We start from the raw sequence: 19169 nt of genomic DNA, 5'->3' as shown, positions 1-19169 counted from the left end.
CACTTTGCAACCAAATCCAAAAGAATGTATTAAAATGTCAATTATTTGCACAGCCTAGTTAGCATTAGCATACTGCACATAAGACATGCATGCTTGCTCTTCTGGTATGTGAGACAAATCATATTTTGGACACAAGGTACAAGCGCTGCACTTCCTCAAGGAGCAATTCCTGGATCTAGGGTGGTCTTTCAGATCACCTGAATAAGAGCTCTATATACTTAATCAGCTGAAGAGAAAAATATGATATTATCAAGGAAGCAAGAGCTACAGAACAGCTGTTTTTGTTTATTTGTTTGTTTCTCCTTTCTTGCTGGCTTCGTGACTTTGTGCTTCTAGTTATCCAGTGCCAGGTTTCAATGGAAGGCATGGAAATCTGTACCAATAGCCACCTAGCAACAGTATATTCTGTGAAAAGGTAGGAACAGGACTGAGGTCTTTCAAACTGAAACAAAGCAGTGTTCCCTGCACAAATCACCAGAAGTGTAGGATGTGTACTGTCACCACTGGGTACTTGCTAAAAAAAGAGATCACAGCTGCTGGGCTCTGTGCTAACTCTGTACTGCTTGTCCCTATGGGTTAGGTGGATTTGAAGCAGTGTGACTGGGTCAAGCTCCACTGCGGACCTATACCACTACCACAGTAGTGCTGGGGAATCCAGACACTTGGCCCAAGGCAGCTCAGTGCCTGTCCAACCTCCCAGGGCACTCCAGAATCGCAAATGTAGCTGTCTGTAAGACTGGTTAGAGAGAATAACTTTTCATGTCTTGAAAACAGGACCTGAACTTCAGCCAAATACTGATTCAGAGCCAGCTTCAGAGCCTGTCTTACCTTAAATCCTCTATATCCTCCCTTTGAAAGGTTTATTCCATGTCATTAAATTCTCACCATTACATATTCTGCATTTATATCTCTCTAATTTTAAAAGTATCCATTTGTTTGCTGTTATCATAGTTACACTTTGTCTATACTGAATAAAGCAGTCTTGTGCTCATGACTCACTGATGTACATCTGGATGAAGACTGAGTCTGTTTTTTGCAACACAGCCAGTTCTGGCAAAAGGAAGTATGAAGAAACACATGGCAGAACTTAGCCAAGCAGTAATAAGACTCACCTGAGTGTATACTTTTTTTAATTGCTAAATTAAATTTTAAGATAATTCATACCATTCATAATAGATTTAATTGTGCCTGATTGCACACCTGGCAATTTTGTTTTGCAATACTTATTTTTTCCCCCCAAAAGCACTTTCAAAGCATAGAATGGGCCTTGAGCCAGGTATAGTATATAATTCAAGCCCTGAAATGGAACGGGATTTGCAGAGCCAGCTCTTGATATAGACAAAGTATGCAGTTGCTGGGGCAGCTGCCTGTTTGCCTCTGCCAGAGACCTGCCACTGTTACTGCCAAAGGAAAGGATGCTGTGAGTAGACTGAAAACTCTTGCTCATCCCTCTTGCAGAGGCAGCACTCATGACCCCTTTTTCTGGCACAAGCAGGAACACCATTCCTGCTTCTTCATTCCAGTGCTACCATCTTTACCATCTTCCCTGGCAATTATCATTCACAGTCTGCTGAAATTGTGTATTTTCTTTACCTCTGAGCCTGCTCTGATTCTTGCATTATTCTGGATTCTGCCTTTTAATTGATATTTGTCTGGTTTAAAATGGTATTCAGGATAATGAAATATTTTTCAAAGCTTTCCTTTAGCTAATCTGAAATTTAACCCCAAAAAATTCTGATAGTATTGGGATGGTTTTCATGTATCTCAAGGACTGCCGTCCCTCAGATGTTCTCTTTCTAGCCTTTTCCTAGATTTCTCTAAAGGCCCTCCACTCAAGTGACCCCATCAGAATCTTCCTATCATTTTCTCTTTACTGTATCTCTTGAAGTCCCTCCTTGAAATAAGGATTCATTATACTGTATGTCACTCTCCCTAAATCCTAAGAGATTTCCTCTTCCTCAGTGAACTCATACTTTAAATGGATAAGAAAGGAAAAGGGTGGAAGAGCAAGCAGAGCGACAAAGAAGTGTGCTGATTTTCTCTACACTGAAAGTTATACTGTTTATTTGATGTATGGGAGAGACCAATGTAGCAGTCATGGATAGGTATCTTCAAAATTGATCTAGTATAACCTAAGACAACAAAAAATCATTTATAATAGAAGACACATAAAACAATTTCCGATAGCTCCAGAGTACAAGATGGAATGAGACAACATGATAATCATACAGGATTATCACAGAATCATAGAATCATAGAATGGTTTGAATTTAAAAGGACCTTACAGATCACCTGTCTCCAACCCCCCTGCTGTGGGCAAAGACACCTTCCACTAGATCAGGTTGCTCAAAGCCCCATCCAGCCTGGCCTTGAGCACTTCCAGGGATGGGGCAGTCACAGCTTTTCTGGGCAACCTGCATCAGGGTCTCACCACCCCCACTAGAATTTCTTCCCCACATCTAGTCTAAATCTACCCTCTCTCAGTTGAAAGTAATTACCCCTTGTCCTGTCACTACATTCCATTGTAAAAATTCCATCACCAGGTTTCTTGTAGGCCCGCTTTACGTACTGAAAGCTGCTCTAAGGTGTCCCCTGAGCTTTCTCTTCTCCAGGCTCAAAAACCCAAACTCTCTCAGCCTGTCTTCATAGGAGAGGTGTTCCAACCATCTGATCATCTTTATGGCCTTCCTCTGGACTTAGTCCAACAAGTCCATATTGGACTCATTTTGGAGGTCCTGGAGCCGAATACAGTACTGCAGGTGAGATGTCATAAGACTGGAGTAGAGGGGGAGAATCACCTCCCTCGACCTGCTGCTCATACTTATTTTGGTGCAGCCCAGGATACAGTTGTCTTTCTGGGCTGCAAGTGCACACTGCTGGCTCATTTTGAGCTTATTGTCAACCAACATCCTAGGTCCTACTCCTCAAGGCTACTCTTAATCCATCCTCCACCCAGCCTGTATTTGTGCTCAGGATTGCTGTGAGGTTCACACAGGCCCACCCCTCTAGCCTGTCAAGGTCCCTCTGGGTGGCATCCCTTCCCTTCAGCATGTCAAGCACTCCACACAGCATAGTGTCATTGGTGAACTTGCTGAGGGTAGTCTCAATCCCACTGTCCATGTTGCCAACACAAATGTTAAACAGCACTGGTCCCAGTACTGACCCTGAGGAGCACCACTCATCACTGGTCTCCACTTGGACATTGAGCCATTGACTTCAACTGTGTGATGTGATGATCCAGCCAAATCCTTATCCACTGAGTGGTCTGTCCATCAAATCAATGTCTCTCCCACTTAGAGACAAGGATGTCATGCGGGACAGTGTGAAATGCAAGGGATAAACTCCATGCCAACCAGCCCAGGCAATTCCACTGAATTATTTCATCAGAGGTACAGTCAGTGATGAATAACTTCTTCACTAAGAGACAATTTAGCAAAAGTAATCTAAATCTATGGTGAGAGGAGAGGAGGACTTGAGTAGGTTTCTGAGCAGACAGAAAAAAAAGAAACAATTTCTGAACTGAAATCTAGTCTCTTTTTTTTAATTCCTTCTTCTAACCTACCAAACCGTAACAGAAAAATAGCTCAGATTATACTCTGGGGCAGTTGTTGGCATATTTACCAATTCTGCAGTGAGCAGAATTCTGAAGAAGATCAATCAGTACTTAATTTTCTCAGCAAAATGAATGTAGAAATCTATCCACAGTGAACGCACCCATGCTCTTCAGACCAGAAGCCAGATCTGAAAAGATGTAGAATGCTCCTCATTTGTATTGATTTTAAGCTGCCTGAGAACATCTCCTGAGAATGTTTCTCTAGACATTATCTCTGTAATCATAGTATTCTCAATTGAAAATATAACTGCTCTGTTGCAGTGCGTTTGTATTGTAAACACATGAAAGTGTCAGACTGATAAATGCATTGCTAGTAGAGATAAAATGACAAATTCATTAGCTACATCAGGCTCTGAAAGGTAGAACTGGAGCTGGCTTTCTCAATGAGAATTCTTCCATTTCTGACTTCCCCCCGTTGACAACACTGAGCTGGTACCTAGTTCTATTCTCCCACAAGTACCAATTTACTTGAATATCACTGAACACTGAAGGGGATAAGATTTGGAAGGACTAATATCTATTTTTAATATAAATATACTGGCAATAACTTTTTTGTCCAAAAGCAGCATAGGAAAAAAGACATTTAGGAACCTGGATATTTTTTAATAGTTATCTGCAGTTACAGGCAAGTACGTTAATGCATCTTCTAAGTAGCTTTCTATCTCCTATTCTTATTGGTAGGCTGTTCCAGAATCATGTTGTTCTGTCATTAGAAGTCTTCTAATTCCCAGAAAAAAAATGTAATCGTGATCAGTTCAGTTCACTTTCTTCTTATGCCATCGCTTTTCTTTAGAGGAAATAATTTTCCCTCACTCCCTGTTGTATTTAAAATGGCAGATGTATCCCCACTTTGTTTTCTTGGACTGATCTAGACCAGCTTTGCTTTTGAGTTTGTTTTCTAACAAACATGACTCTTAAGTCTCATGAAAAGCCTTTTCTGTGCATCTCTGTGAGACTGAATCCCTCTCTTGAAAATGGGTGACAGGGATTCAGCATAGCATTCCCAGAGAAACATCACTGCCCTTTCCCTGGTATGACAGCCCTTCTCTTGCTGAAAAATCTCACACCATAGTTTATTGCAGCTGCTTAGAAAACAGATCTTTGCCTATGTACTCAGAGATTAAATGAAAGTTATTGAACTATAATTTAGTATATTTCTTTGGGGTAAAAGGAGTATATTTCAGTCTGAAGTGTTAGCTTTATTCTAGTTACCATGCAAAACGTGTCAATTTAAAGGGATGTCTTCTGATTATTGGTTCTTTCAGATTATCTGGAGGCAGCAGGCACGTAGTGCTGCAACCGTGCAAGCACAGACCAGTCTTTGCACAGAAGAGCTGATATTCTCAGTAAAGTTAATCCTATTCTGTATTCAGTATGATTTTGTTCACACATTTACATCCCTACTTAAAAACATCATACCAGATTTTGGAAAAGGTATGAAATACAAATACAAGCACAGTTAATGTCTGCAGTAAATACACCCATATACTTAGAAAAGTCCCTTACATAGTCCATTCCTAGATGACAAAATGAATCAGTGATTATCCTAAGCTCCCAAAATTAGAGGATCCAATAAAGGCTGTAGGAAAATGGGAAAAAGAGAGAATTACACTGGCAATAAAGGACTTAGAGGGTAGCTTTTAAGGTATTACTAGTTTATGCAGTGAATAGCTTAAGCATCGTAATATTCCATATTAGGAAATTAAAACATCTTTCCAAATTTGTCTCATTTAAATTGATAAAAATTCACTTTGAGACACAAAAGTCTCCTTGGCCACATACCTACTGACTGCTATCCTATAATGTTCTCCATGTTGAAACAAATCTTTGTTAAGTGCGCTCAGAGGGGGCAGATGGAGCTTTGTAAAGATTGCTTGAAGGCAAACCATAAAAAAGGGCAAAAAATGGAACTACTGCTGGGACACTGGAGCAAAGCATTTATGACAGAGGAAAAGTAGGGAGGAAATGATTCATGACAGCCTAATTACATTAGAAACAAGACTTATTCATCTATTTGAAGTAAAGAACCCAAGGGAAATGGAGGAAAGAACAGCACTTAGGTCAGTCTCATATTTGTACTCCTGCATGTGGAAAAGCATTCATGAAAACTGAGTTCTGCCATTATACAAAAATTCATAATCAAAATAAATGCCTCAGAGAAGCTGTTAGATGTTATCATTGCCAGCATTGGGGAGATGTTACTAATACTGAAAATTCATGAGAACTATAAAACATACAAGGAAGTGTACTTCCAATGGAAAATGTCTACAGACAACAGGTGTATTTTGGCACCTATGCAATGCATCTATAGCTATTGCTTCCCACAGGAAAAATTAAAATGCATTTAAACAGTATACAATCTGTAAGCCAACATTGAATTATATTGCAAAGATGATCTATAATCCTAAAGAGTGTGACTGGTTTTATTCTGTAGGAACAGTCTATAGGCTGCAAGACAGTAAAGCTAGCTAATGTTTTGCACAATATGCAGATGATCAGCTTCCCAAGTAGGAGACTCAAATGAAATGATATTAACAATTTATGATTATTTCCATGCAGATACTGAATGACTAATTCTTATCATATTTTTCTGTAGTTGCAGGAGGGAGTGTTTCTGCACCTGTTCCTCTTCCCCCAAATCCAGTCATCAGTAAAACTGTACTCAGCCAGCTGTTAAATTTCAGATCAGTTAGTATATTTCATGCATTTGTAGAATGACTAAATATGAAGTCATATAGCCACAATAAAATGCCACAGTGATACCAAGAGAAGTGATTGCAAAGCTTGCAAAGCTTTGCACAGTCTTGGATTTTGTTGTAACACATAACTAGATCCAAGCTAGTGGGGGATATTCATATGCAAACAAGGGTGCCCAGCTAATGAAATAAAGTTAGCAAAAGTTTGAAAAAATGCGGTCTTTTTCCATGGATTCGAGACCTTAAACTAATTGTTAATTATTAGAAATTTATCGAAGCTGATTAGCTCTTGTTGTCTCCCGTGCCATTATTCACAGAAGGTATGATGCCTTAGCATTTTGACAACAGAAAGTTCATTTATTCATTTAGTCATAAATCCTTACATTTTGTTGATACACAAAGGAATGGTACAGGCTCTTCAGGAAAAACAGGCAAGGGGAGATGAGGAGCGGGTGTTGTCCTCTATGTCAATGACCAGCTGGGGTGTGTGGAGCTCCACCCAGGAACGGATGAGAAACCAACCAAGAGTTTATGGGTCAGGATTAAAGGGAGCACAGGGACAAGTGACATTATACTGGGTGTCTGCCACAGGCCACCTGACCAGGAAGACTGAGCAGATGAGGCCCTCTGTAGAAAGATAGGAATAGCCTCATGTTCACAGCCCTGTTCCTCATGGGGGACTTCAGCCACCCTAATCTCTCTTGGAGGGTCAACACAACAGGGCGTAAGCAATCAAGGAGGTTCCTGGAATGCACTGATGATGACTTCTCCAAGTGACAAAGGAGCCAATGAGGAGAGATGTTATGCTGTACTCAGTTCTCACGAACAAGAAGGGGCTGAAGGGAAATGTGAAACTTGATGGACATTCCTAATCTCTTTATATTCCCAGATACTGCAGACCCAGATCTGTGTCTGCACTGTGGAGCTACTGGTCCAGTCCCTGCAGATTACCTCAAAAGGGGGATTGCACAGTTCCATAAGACTCTGTTTTTCAACTAGGGAATTATATTTAAAATATTTATTAAGATATACTGTTGCTGTCTTGCAGCAGTTTTACATTATTTAATGCTGAGGTCATAGACAGTTCTGGGTAACTCCAGGAATAGAGCTGCCACCCCCTCACAGAAAATGTATTCTTTGACATTTATATTAACTCCAGCCTTTGTTCCTTGGGGATGACAGCCACTTACCTACATTGGCACGACTGGTAGGAAAGTAGGTAGCAAGCACATCTGACAGCATCTTGCAAGTCTGTGATGCTATATCAGCATCTCTGCCATGTACCTCTTCAGTGAGGATGGGAGGCGGAGGTAGAGTCGTGACAGTATGTTCCAAGGTGTCCCGGTGGTTCTTCCACCTTGCTCTGTCAGTGTTTCATCTGGAGTTATTAGTGTTTATAAAAGCATAACCTTAAAATAGCTGCATGGTGTTAAAAGAAGAAAAAAAAAAAAGCAGCAGTTCTTGTGCTTCTTCATACTGGGGTAAAACAGGGCTAAATTGAGCAAGTATGGAAATCATAAATAGCACAATCCCATTAAAGGTGACTTTCCAATCTCCTTCAGATCTTAAAGAGCACTTAGTTAACCTAAATCAGAACAGGACACATTCTTTCTTGCTCTACAGAAAATCCTTTTCCCTTCAACACGTGTTAAGGTTTAGAGTGATTTTTGCTTCGAGACTGCTAAGGTCTATTCACCAAGTTCTCCACTTACAAGTGGAGCAACCATTAAATTCTCGAACTTCTGAAAGCCACATTATTTCAGAAGACTCATTCAGATTTGCATTGGCACTTGTAAAATAGCCATGTGTTTCCTGCTGTGGGTTGACCTTGACTGTGAGCTGGGTGCCAGATGCCTACCAAAGCTATTCTACCCCTCCCTTCTTCAGCTAGAAGGGGAGAGAAAATATAACAAAAGGCTCATAAGTCTAAGAACAGGGAGAAATCACTTGACAATTATCATCACAGGTAAAACAGACACGACTTGTGGAAATTAGTTTCGTTTATTACCTATCAAATTAGATTAGGATGAGAAATAATACCAAATCTTAAAAAAACAAACAAACAAACAAAAAAAACAACCAAAAAAAAAAACACAACAAAACACCAACACCAAACTTCTCTTCAGCCTTCCTTTCTTCCAAGGCTTAATTTTATTCCCAATTTTCTTTATCACTACCTGCACAGTGGCACAGACAGACAAGGAATGGGGGCTGCAGTCAGTTCATCACACTCTTGTCTCTACTGCTCCTTCCTTCTCAGTAGGAGGACTCCTAATGCTTTTCCCCTGTTCCAGCATGGGGTCCCTCCCATGGGGGACAGTTCTTCAGGAACTTCTCCAAAATGAGTGCTTCCTACTGGCTGAAGTTCTTCATGCACTGCTCCAGCATGGATCCCTTCCACGGGGAGTAGTCCTTGAGGAGCAGACTGCTCCAGTGTGGGTTCCCTGTGGGGTCATAACTCCTGCCAGCAAACCTGCTCCAGCGTGGGCTCCTCTCTCCACAGCCACAGGTCCTACAGGGGCTTCCCATGGAGTCACAGCCTCCTTCTTGCATCCCCTTGCTCCAACAAGGGGTCCTCCATGGGCTGCAGGTGGATATCAGCTCCACCATTGACCTCTATGGACTACAGGTGAATATTTGCATCACAATTAACCTCCATAGGTTGTAAGGGGACACATGGGCTCTAGAGAAATTTCTGCTCAGCTGCCTGAAGCACCTACTCCCCTTCTTCCTTACTGATCTTGGTGGCGTCTACAGAGGTGTCTCTCTAATATTCTCACTCCTCTGGCTACAGTTTCATGGGGGGGGGGGGGGGGCGTGGATTTTGCTCCCACTTCTTGACTATGCTATCCCAGAGGGACTACCGCTATTGTTGATGGGGTTGGCCAGCAGCAGTTCCAATTTGGAGCTACTGGCATTGGCTCATTCAGACATAGGGGAAATTTCTAATAGCTTCTCACAGAAGCCACCTCTGTAGCACCCCTGCTACCAGCACCTTCACATGCTGAGTACACCTACCATAAAAAGAGCAGTGGTTTTTGAGCAGCATGTGAATCAGGGATCTTTATACGTACCTGATGATGTAAATTATACTCACATATGAAATATGGAGAGGGGAGAGAACAGGAATTGTGTTTACTTTTTTTCAGTATTTCTTAAATAGGCAAAGCAGTCTCTATGAGTTTACTTCAGCCACAGTAAATCAATCACCATCTGCCTCCAAAACTGACAAATTGTTTCTTGCTCTTCTCTAGACATTGAAATAAAGTGTTGATCATGTTTAATTGAGAAATCAATGTTTTTCGAATCGGCTACAGGTCTGTAAATATTCTTTGTGGTTATTGTCACACAAGCCTCAGACAATATTTGAAGTAATGTACTGCATGTTCTTGGACAACACAAGGAAACCGAGACTACTACAGCAGTATGCCCAAATTCAAACCACTCTTGGCACTGGAGTCGGTCTCAATCACATTAGTGAGGGATAAGGGAAGCTCTGTAGGAAGAAGAAGAAAATTAGATACTTTGTCATGCTACAGCATCACAAAAAGCAATATTAAAATTTGATAATCTGAAATACTTTGTCATCACGGATTTTTGGACTGATATTTTTCCTGTAGTAAACTTCTATTTGTATACTTTATACAGTACTTTTTTTTAGATAGTTTTGTTCACTATTTTCAATACTTATAAGTTTCTTACAACTGTTATTTCAGAGGTGAAATAACACAGTAACAGAACTGTGAGCTTTTTCCATTTTGTTTCCTTTAAAATTTACAGCTGCTTTAAGCAAAAATGTTGGTTTGTTTTGCTGATTTCTTATTTTCCAATGATAAAACAATATACCACATAAATTGCAGAAACTGACAAATTATTTTTTGTGTTTGTAAATCAGGCAAATAAATAACTCTTACAGTTCCTAATTATTATCGGGCCTTGCACATGAGAATGTGATTAGACTGACTACAGCTGACACTTGTTGTCTGAGACATGACGTTAAGTCCCTTTGGGGAGCTATAGAATGACCACCACTTTTAGAGCAGAGAGATTTTCTCTGCTTTAGCTCATTTAAGAAGCAAATACATGGGACTTACTACCAAAAAGATGGCAGGAAAAACACTGAGCGAACAGCTGAAGTCGACTTTGCACACCTCCCCACTCTGTCAAAACATCTCAAAACCTTAAAGTGTTTTGCCAAGATTATCTATAGCAAAGCAATTTTTTATATATCAGGTAAAGGTATGAGATAGATTAAATCAAGACTACATGGAAGAATACTCACTGTATTTTCTCAAAATTAAGATTTCAAAGACCTTAGTTTTGTAAGCAGTTTACAATTTTGTACCTAAAAATATGCAGATGCAAAGTGGAGAGTCAGGTAGAGACCATTTTCAATTTCTGTAATCCTGCAATGAGCTGTTTTCCTGACACCCACAGTTGAGAACGAAATTACACAGTGAAGTACCACAGAACTGGTACGTATTAAATAAGTACACACCTATTGATGATGAGATTTGTAGTCTGAGATTGAGAACATCAGAAAAGATGTGAGAGATACATAATCTGAAGTGATACAGTTCGCTAAAGAGACGATAATACCAAGGAGTTACAGATTGCAGAGACTTATTCTCACCTCCACTTCAATTTTAAAGCTAATATCGCTGTAGGTGCATTTGATGACAACACCTAAACCTTGGGCCTCCTTACTTTTTCTGTTGTCTCTGGGTATCTTCACATACGTAATCCAAGTCTGGTATGGAATAATTTAAAAGATACTTAAATGTTCCTTCCTTATTCAATGAATAACTCTGTGGTACAAGTAATGTGCTGGAATTCACTTACTGCTTTTCCTCAGGGTGCTTTGAAGAGCATCATCTTGCTGCCAGTACTTCTTGACATGAAGCTGGTCCCAGGGTGGACTTAGAGCAGGGGCAAGAGTCTCCGCAGAGTTCTCCTTTCCCATAAACACTGAGATTCTCTGCTGCTCTCTGTAGCACAGTTCTGAAATGTGTCCTATATGTAAAGATGTGTTCATGGTCCAGGAGGTCCCTACTTTGCAGTACCCACTGGTAACTGATAGTGAAAACTGGAAGGTAGGATTTTCTGCATGTGCAGTGTTCACTGACCACAGGGAAAACTTCTGCAAAAACTCTGGTTCATAAATATGAATACATTTGAGTGAAGAAAAACTGATCTTTTATTGAGTTTGTCCTTCAAGGACACTGCATTTCTGCTATTGCAGAGGAACACAGCAATACAGTATGAGTTATTCAGCATGGCCAAATACTGTAGTCCTTACTCAGATTTTACTCAGGAAAAAACACCTTTGAATTGAGTGAGAATTTTCTTGACTAAGGACTGAACAGAGTGTTTTGAATCTTACCAGCATTGCTTGATGGTAATGTTGGGCAACAGTTCTCATTGCTAATTTGCCTGCCTTGGTGGCCTTCTCCTGGGTTCTGGATCTGCTTTTGCTGTGTGTTATTCATAGCTTATATTGCTAGTTCAGATTGCTTCTCTTTGTTCTTTTCATTTCCAGTAAATGTTTTGCAGCTATTGTTCTGCTGCTGGTAGATATGCATGGAACCCGGTATGTGGAAATTGAACCTCAGCCCAAATTTAATTAAAGCTGCTAAACATGTTCTCACTACTGTGCTCAGAAGGAATTTTGCTGACCCTCTATCAACAAAGGACAAATTTGTTTAATCTATCTGATGTGTTTAAAATGTAAAAATATAAGTGCTCGATTCACAAATCTTAATGCTTCTCCAGTAAAATAGATGGAGCAGCACCCATTTACAGCCATCATAAGGTCAATTATAAATGCTTATTCTGATCTACAATAATCATACAAGAAAATCACTAAATGTGTGCGCTGTAACATCACCTTGTTTTGTAGATTTAATACTGCTTTAAAGTAAGATATTCTGAATAATAATTAGTACCAAATTATGCCATAGCCTACTAATATGCAGCAAATCTAGCTAGGTTATCACTCGTATGTCTTATGAGCCATACCTAGCCATGGTTTATCCTCTATTCATGCTACAGGGTACGAAATTCCTGGGTGCCAACCTGCCTATGGCAACCTAGAATTCTCCAGGGCAGGCTCGCAAAATCTTCACCTACTCTCTGGGACAGGTAACTAATAAGTGATGTTTTGTGAAGTTATGCTTTCTTTCTAACTTTCTGATGTCCATAAAAATGTGTCATTTCTTCACGTCACTCTGTAGTCTCTCATCGTTCAGTTGCTCTATGTTTTCTGAACTAGGGGAATAGTAGTCTAGATGCTTGCTTCAGGCGAGCCTGTAATAATTGTTATTAAACAGATATAAAAACTGACTTTTTTTAAGAATCTAAAAAAGCTACAACTGACTACTACCTGTTATTTTTTTTTTTCTGGCTGAGTAGTTCTTATAATACAGATGCATTGCATTTTATGGTTGATGCTACAGTTACCCAGGCAGTTTACCCACCTTTTTTAACTGCTGGTATGTATGTATTTTCTCTCCTTTATCAGGTTTACATTAATTTTCTGTCTCCTGAACTAAGGATCTTTTCATGTTATAAGTACAGAGATGTCAAAAGGATGGAGGAGTTATGACTGATTCTAGTTTACACTCCTATGCAGCACATAGTAGAAGTTTAAGTAATTTTTCCATATTTTGCTTAGATTTTCTTCTGTTTTTCTCCTGAATATACTCTTTGTTCTTTGTCCTTTGACTTTGTTTCAAGTGGCAGGTATGTAGAAGAAATGTCATTCACTGATTACATAATTTTCAATGACATATGAAATATTGAAATATATTGCAAAGTAAGAAATTAATTAGATAAAAAGAAGTAAAGACAGGCTAAGCTTTAGATTGCCTTCTTGCAGTCTATTGATTTTCTTTGAATAATTAGTGTGACTTTTCAACTTAAGAGTGTTGCTGGTGTAAGGAAGAGGAAAGTGAGATTCTTCTGGATTTTTTTGGCACAGTCTACATTCTGTGGAGTGAAGAAAACAATAATGTTGGAAAAGTGTTTTGAATTCCTCTTTTTCAGTACCCTGGGGCTCTGTACATGCATTCTACTTTTATCTGGGTTTAGGTGAGCTTGATGCAAAAATAGCTTTGCTCTGCTGCTTGTCCTTGAAACCAGGAGATGACCAGTGAAGTGAAATATAATCAGGGAATATAAAACTGCCCTTCTGTAGGGCTCAGGGAAAAAAAAAAAAAAAAAAAAAATTCTTTTCCTACCTTCACTGTCCACTTCTAGTTCTTACGCTCAACAGAAAATAGGCTTACTCTTCTGGAGGAAAATATCAGTTTATCTCCACGTACACCAAAGATCAGGATATTTTGCAATTGCATAAAAAAACATAAACAGCCATTGAAAGATATTTTTCATTTCCCTCCCTGCATTTTAAAAGACCCACAATGATCTAAAATTTTAGGGAGATTTTAGTATTTCCTGAAAGCTTGTTTCTTTGCTGTTCATTAACTCACATTTTAGTCACACTGTTCCAAGATATCTAGATTTTAAAAATGTATCTGGAAACTTTCCTTCCAATTATATTAAAAAACATCAGCTTGCTGAAGGAACTAAAAAAAAACCAAACCAAAACAAAAACATTCATTTGTGAAAATGAAAGATAGTATTACAACTTTCACAACTGTTGGCACTTACAAAATTAGGATAGATTCTATTTCACCAAGCCTCATGCACCTTAGCTTTTAAGAAACTAAAGAGAAAGCAATAAAAATTTCAGCAGGAGTGTTAAAATAAGTCTCAATTCACAAAAAAACAAACAAAAAGAAACAAAAAAAGTGCCCTGTGTTTAGGTAATCCATATCTCAGGGCACAAGAGGAATTTTTGGCAAAGCCTATAGTAAGGGAGCTGCTTCTTCACTCTGGTTCATTAAGGTGGTGGTTCTGCAGGGTAGGTGAAATGAGAGGGCTCTTGGGTCCCCTCTGAAGAAGCATTTTGGGTATTGTTTTTCATATGAATAGTACAAGCATCTTTTCAGATTAATACCTGTTGCCTGATTTGTTCCCTCCAAGCTTGCATTTACTGGCTCAATCAAAAAACTACAAAAGAGCTAATGTCAAGGTTCTGGACTGCTAACCGGAGTTTGGAGGAATGCGGTCCTGTTCTCTCTCCATCCAGATACACCCACCAAAAAAAAAGACAACAAAACAGAGCCTTGCACTGAAAAGCCAGTTCAGCTAGGGGAGCAGGATGAAATAGACTTGACTGAACTAATAAATCATGACATAATGTTGGGAGGAAGATTGCACCAAATGATGACACAGCATGCTGAACAGTGGGCAACTTGCTAGAGGTGAACTCAATTATACTCTTCTGGAGTAGAGGAGTTCTCAGTTAACAAGTCCTAAAATAGTGTGCTGCAGTGTATAAAAACAAGGTAGGGCTTAAAATAATTAACCAAAGATGACAGATGGCAATTCCTTTATGGTTTTTCCCTTCTCTTCTTTTGCTGCAATATCAAGTTGATCAAAGAGCTGAGGATCATTTGTTATTGTAGGAAAACTAAAAATATCTTGAAATATTCAGGCAAAATAAGTTCATTCAGCTAGCAGCCAGTACCTCTCAATTGTTCCTGTTCAACATCTTATACACGTTTGTGTGTAGTAACAGTTTCCCTCAGAATCTGAAGAACAGCTGAGAATTTGGGTGTGTCCAGGCTAAGGACTATTACGTAATCAATTAATTAAATCGATTTATTAATGTATTTAATTTAATTATTTGCTTGTGTTAACAAATCACTGATCTATTCTACTGCCAGTAAACCTTCCAAAAAGTCCCTAGAGCTCACCTCTCTAGCATGTCACTTAAGTTATATCATGCAGCTGTTTGTGATGGCAGAATTAAATGATAAAGAACAGAGATTGCATTAGAACTGACACACCAATGGCTACTGAATGTGTCTGAGGGGTCAGTGCTGTGCCTCACTCTAACCAACAGCATCAATACCTCCCATGCTCTTTAGTAATAATATCTGGCAAGCATTGGCACTTTTTAAAAGTCACCTATGGATTCAAGTTAAGAGATAAAAGATGAGATCCTATCTTGTAGGTCTTCTGTCACAAAAGAAGATTAGAATGCAACTGACTAGATATAATTAAGAAGAAAATTCAGTCATTTCCTCAAAGAAGGAAATAAATGCTGCTTAGAAAGAAAAAAAGCAGCTACATCTGCAGTTCCTCCTACCCCCAGTCCCAGTCCCAGTAGTAATTCTGTCTGACTGGTCCTGAAGCCAAAAGAGTATATTTACTTTTTGCACCTGCTTAGCATAACCTTTCCAATGAGAAATGTTAAACCAGCCCACTAAAATGAGTCCCTTGAGCCAGACAAAGATCAATTTCAAATTAGAGGAAAGAGAAAAGGATTTGGAAAGCAAGGATATAGCTAAGCTGAGAACTTTGCCCATCTACCTATGTCTGTATGCTTTATGTCAAATGAAGCATGAATAAAATTCTTTCCCTACTACTAAAGCACATTCCTATAGTACTCCCTTATGCACCTCCAACCTCAGTCTTTTAATAGAAAGAGTAAGATACATTCCAGCTTGCTCCTGGGCAGTGGGTTTACTCATTCTCATTACATGTCCTATTGCAAATAAACAGCACAATTCAGTAGGAGCCACATACGTGTTCCAGCACAGCTTGATCCAGATGAATCAGGAAGGTAAAGAGACAAAAGCAAAACTGAGAAAGGTCTAATGACACAATTAAAATATAACTTTATAAGCTTGTGAGCTGATGTGGCAGGCTGCTTTCAGTAATTTCCAGGGGGAGTGCTTATCCATGACTACAAACCAAGACAATCTAGAAGCTGGCCACTCAAAGCTGTAAGGAGAGTTGCTGCAACTGAAGGCAGCTTGCTCAATTGCCTGGAGAGCTCTCTTTGGCTTTCAAATCATAAATTGAAGTCTACCTCTAATTTTGCTACCTCAATTTCTCAATACTTCATTCTTGGGTTTTTGATCCTTTCTCATCACTGCTTAGTAGTCTAAATTCCCTAGTGAGATGCTTGCAGACTGCCAGACATTAAAAAGCTGGCAACATCTGTTCAACAACTTTAAATCACTTTCTGTGTGAGACAGTTCCCCTGCCCCCCAATAGCCTTTGTTATAGAAAGAAGTATTTGTTGCAGTCAGCCTTTTCTCTCACTTTTCTTATCCTTTCGTACCCTGCAACTTTGCACTGTAACTTACCATTTCTTCTAACCAAACATCCTGGTTAGATATTGGCCTATGAAAAGACGGAAAACAGTGGCTCTTACAGAGATGAACCTTCTTCCAGAGTCATGTCAAGAGAAGTCTGGGCAGCAAGCAGTGTAAATATCCCTTCATCCCTAGGAAAAGAAAGTGTAGTTATGTCTTTACTCTCTTGTATAAATGCTGGCTGAAATTTGCCATACCAGAATTTAACTCTCCCAGCTTCACCAGCTGACTCATTACAGGTGTAGTTGACAGCACTAGGCAGCATTTGGATAATGCAGACAATTTGAAGTTAGGGCATGAACATGAGCAGACTCCTTCATTACCATGAGAAAATAAGTATACTCATCTTTAGAGTATGAGTCAGAAAACATGTATTCCTCCCTGAATTGCATGCTTTTTTTCTTCTGTTGTAACCTTATTTTTCACCTGTTCATCCCTTCATTTTCTAGAAACACAGAGAAACAAATTGAACAGAAGCAGCCTTTATTCAGACTTCTGTAGGATCACTTACTGAACTTAATGGTTTCCATTTAAGCCACTGACTATCTGCCAGAGCTGAAATCAGTTGGTCTGCACAGAGTTTAGGAAGATCCTAGCAGATGCATTGGAGGCAGCTTGAAACAAGGCAGAAATCATGACAGCTTCTGCTGCCTCTGCTTCAGTATGCTTTAGTCACTTTTGAATTTGGGCACAAGGCTCCTTCCTTTTCACTGTGCACTACATTTATTTCTCTCGTACAGCCAGCCTGACTACACTCCAGTATTTAACCCCAAAAGTGTCTCATAAACAAAAGCTGTCATCCATTAATGGGAAATAGAAATGTATTTTAAATACTCCAGGGCCAAATCAACTTAGCAGAAGTATTAAATCGGTCCTCATAGATCATGTGTCCTGGCTCAACTCTTCAGTCTCTATGGAGATCTCTATCAAGTACAGCGCTGGGCCAGCCAGTGCAGCTGCTTGTGCTGGATAGTGCACGTCCTGGTTTGTAGATCCACATTTTTCTGTCTCCATGAGCTGTTCTGTACCCTGGATTTCTTAGTGATCTGCACAATAACGTGCTCCCTTACATGCAGGTCTGGATTCTCACTGTTCATTTTCATTTGCCGTTTGCAGGTTTCAGCATGCTGGGGGAATCACAATAGCCTGCTGAAGAAACTTCATTTAAATCTATCAAAACACCTTTAGTTTCTGTTTCTCAAAGTTGTAATTTTATTCATGGTATTTCCATTCAATCCATTCAAAGCCTTAGGTTATGAATAGTACCTTTAAACAAAGGACAATTTGTATGTCTTTATTATGAGAATATTTAAAAAATCTTGATACATTCCACTGCCAATAATGGCATTCAGTTAAGACAACTCAGTGTTGAGAGCTGGTCCTCTAAGGGGATTTTGCATCTCAACATGTAACTGGATTTTCATATCTCAACTGCCTCACATTATGGTTAATATTGAACACTCTGTTGGATAGATGTGTCTGTGGGCTTCATATACTTGTTATAGAAGTCTTCCCTTCTGCAATAAAAGGCTGTCAGATCTGTATACCCAAAACATAATTAGCTTTTTTTTTTAACATAGTTGTCTCTTTTCTACCTCTTATGAAGAAGCCCAATAGAGTTTAGACATATTTATCATATAATATCTCTTGCTTGGTCTGAATTTTTAATTGTGCAAATTATGCAAGAGGCAGGTAGTCACATCCTAAGTGAAGAAAATCTACTTTCCAAACTCCAGCAGTATTTCTGTTTCAGGGTAGTTACATCAGCTCTCCAAGGTGCTGCAAATAAGCTCTCATATAAGGATCTGTCCCACAGCACTTTGGACATCAACTGCTAAACACCTCTTTTTCCCCACCTCCCCTCCAAATGACTCTATTGGTACTGATAAAGCATCCCTCCTCTCTGGTTTAGATTCTGACAGAATGCCTAGAACCTGAGAAAAGGACTCTGTTACTTGCTTTATGTTTCCATCAGTCATCTGGAAAATATCCGAGCTTCAGATTTGTATCACCCACACATTTGTTCCGAAACATATGTACAGGCCTTCTCTCTCGCAATCCAAACCCAGCTTCAGGTTGTTTATTTCGAAATGAGTACTGGAAAGAAAATTCAAATGGTTTAATACTTGCAAAAAAAAAATATCCCACACCAAAAACCACTCAGAAAGCTATCTATATATGTGTCTCTGTGTGTGTATATATATCTATAGGAAGGAAAGATATGCATGCAATTTGACAGGCAAACTGTTCATACTTCAAAGTTTCAAATATTTATAAAACTTCTTTGAAAGTAGTGGAGTAATTTGGTGGATGTGCTGTAGTGGAAAAAAAAAAGACAGTGAAAAGTTACAAAAAAGTAGGTGAGCTGAACAAAGTTTGTGTAAGCCTGAATTTATAGGAAAATACTTATTGTAGAACTTGGATACCCATTGCTGAGGCTTGTTTGGGTATTTGCTTGGGTACAAGAGGAGATGCTCAATAAAGAGCACAAGGAACTGCGATTTGTGGACTGGGCTCAGGGTCTAAGGTGCAGCAACACAATCTATTTCCCCGTAAAATTAATTTCAAGTCTGTGGCTGGAGTCTCAGAATCTAGATCTAGACTTTGTAATTTGATCCCATCCCTCTCCTA

At 39.3% G+C, this 19169-nt stretch overlaps 1 protein-coding gene across 11 annotated transcripts in view; it reads left to right on the top strand.

Moving 5' to 3' along the window:
• Positions 1-19169, top strand: part of BEGAIN (brain enriched guanylate kinase associated) — a 174166-nt gene that overhangs the window by 78854 nt on the left and 76143 nt on the right. For 6 of the 11 annotated variants that reach the window (XM_062627922.1, XM_062627923.1, XM_062627929.1 and 3 more), the window contains one exon: positions 12361-12450. The exons of the other annotated variants lie outside the window; for them this stretch is intronic. In XM_062627922.1, the coding sequence (XP_062483906.1) occupies positions 12361-12450 (90 nt within the window). The remainder of the gene's footprint in view (positions 1-12360; positions 12451-19169) is intronic. 11 annotated transcript variants of the gene reach the window in all.

Source organism: Pezoporus occidentalis, unplaced genomic scaffold, assembly GCF_034315485.1.
Source record: "Pezoporus occidentalis ecotype Australia unplaced genomic scaffold, CSIRO_AGI_Poc_V1 ctg31, whole genome shotgun sequence".
Classification (NCBI taxonomy): Eukaryota; Metazoa; Chordata; class Aves; order Psittaciformes; family Psittacidae; genus Pezoporus; species Pezoporus occidentalis.
Note: the sequence above shows the minus strand (reverse complement) of the source record. Positions and strands in the feature narration are given on the sequence as shown.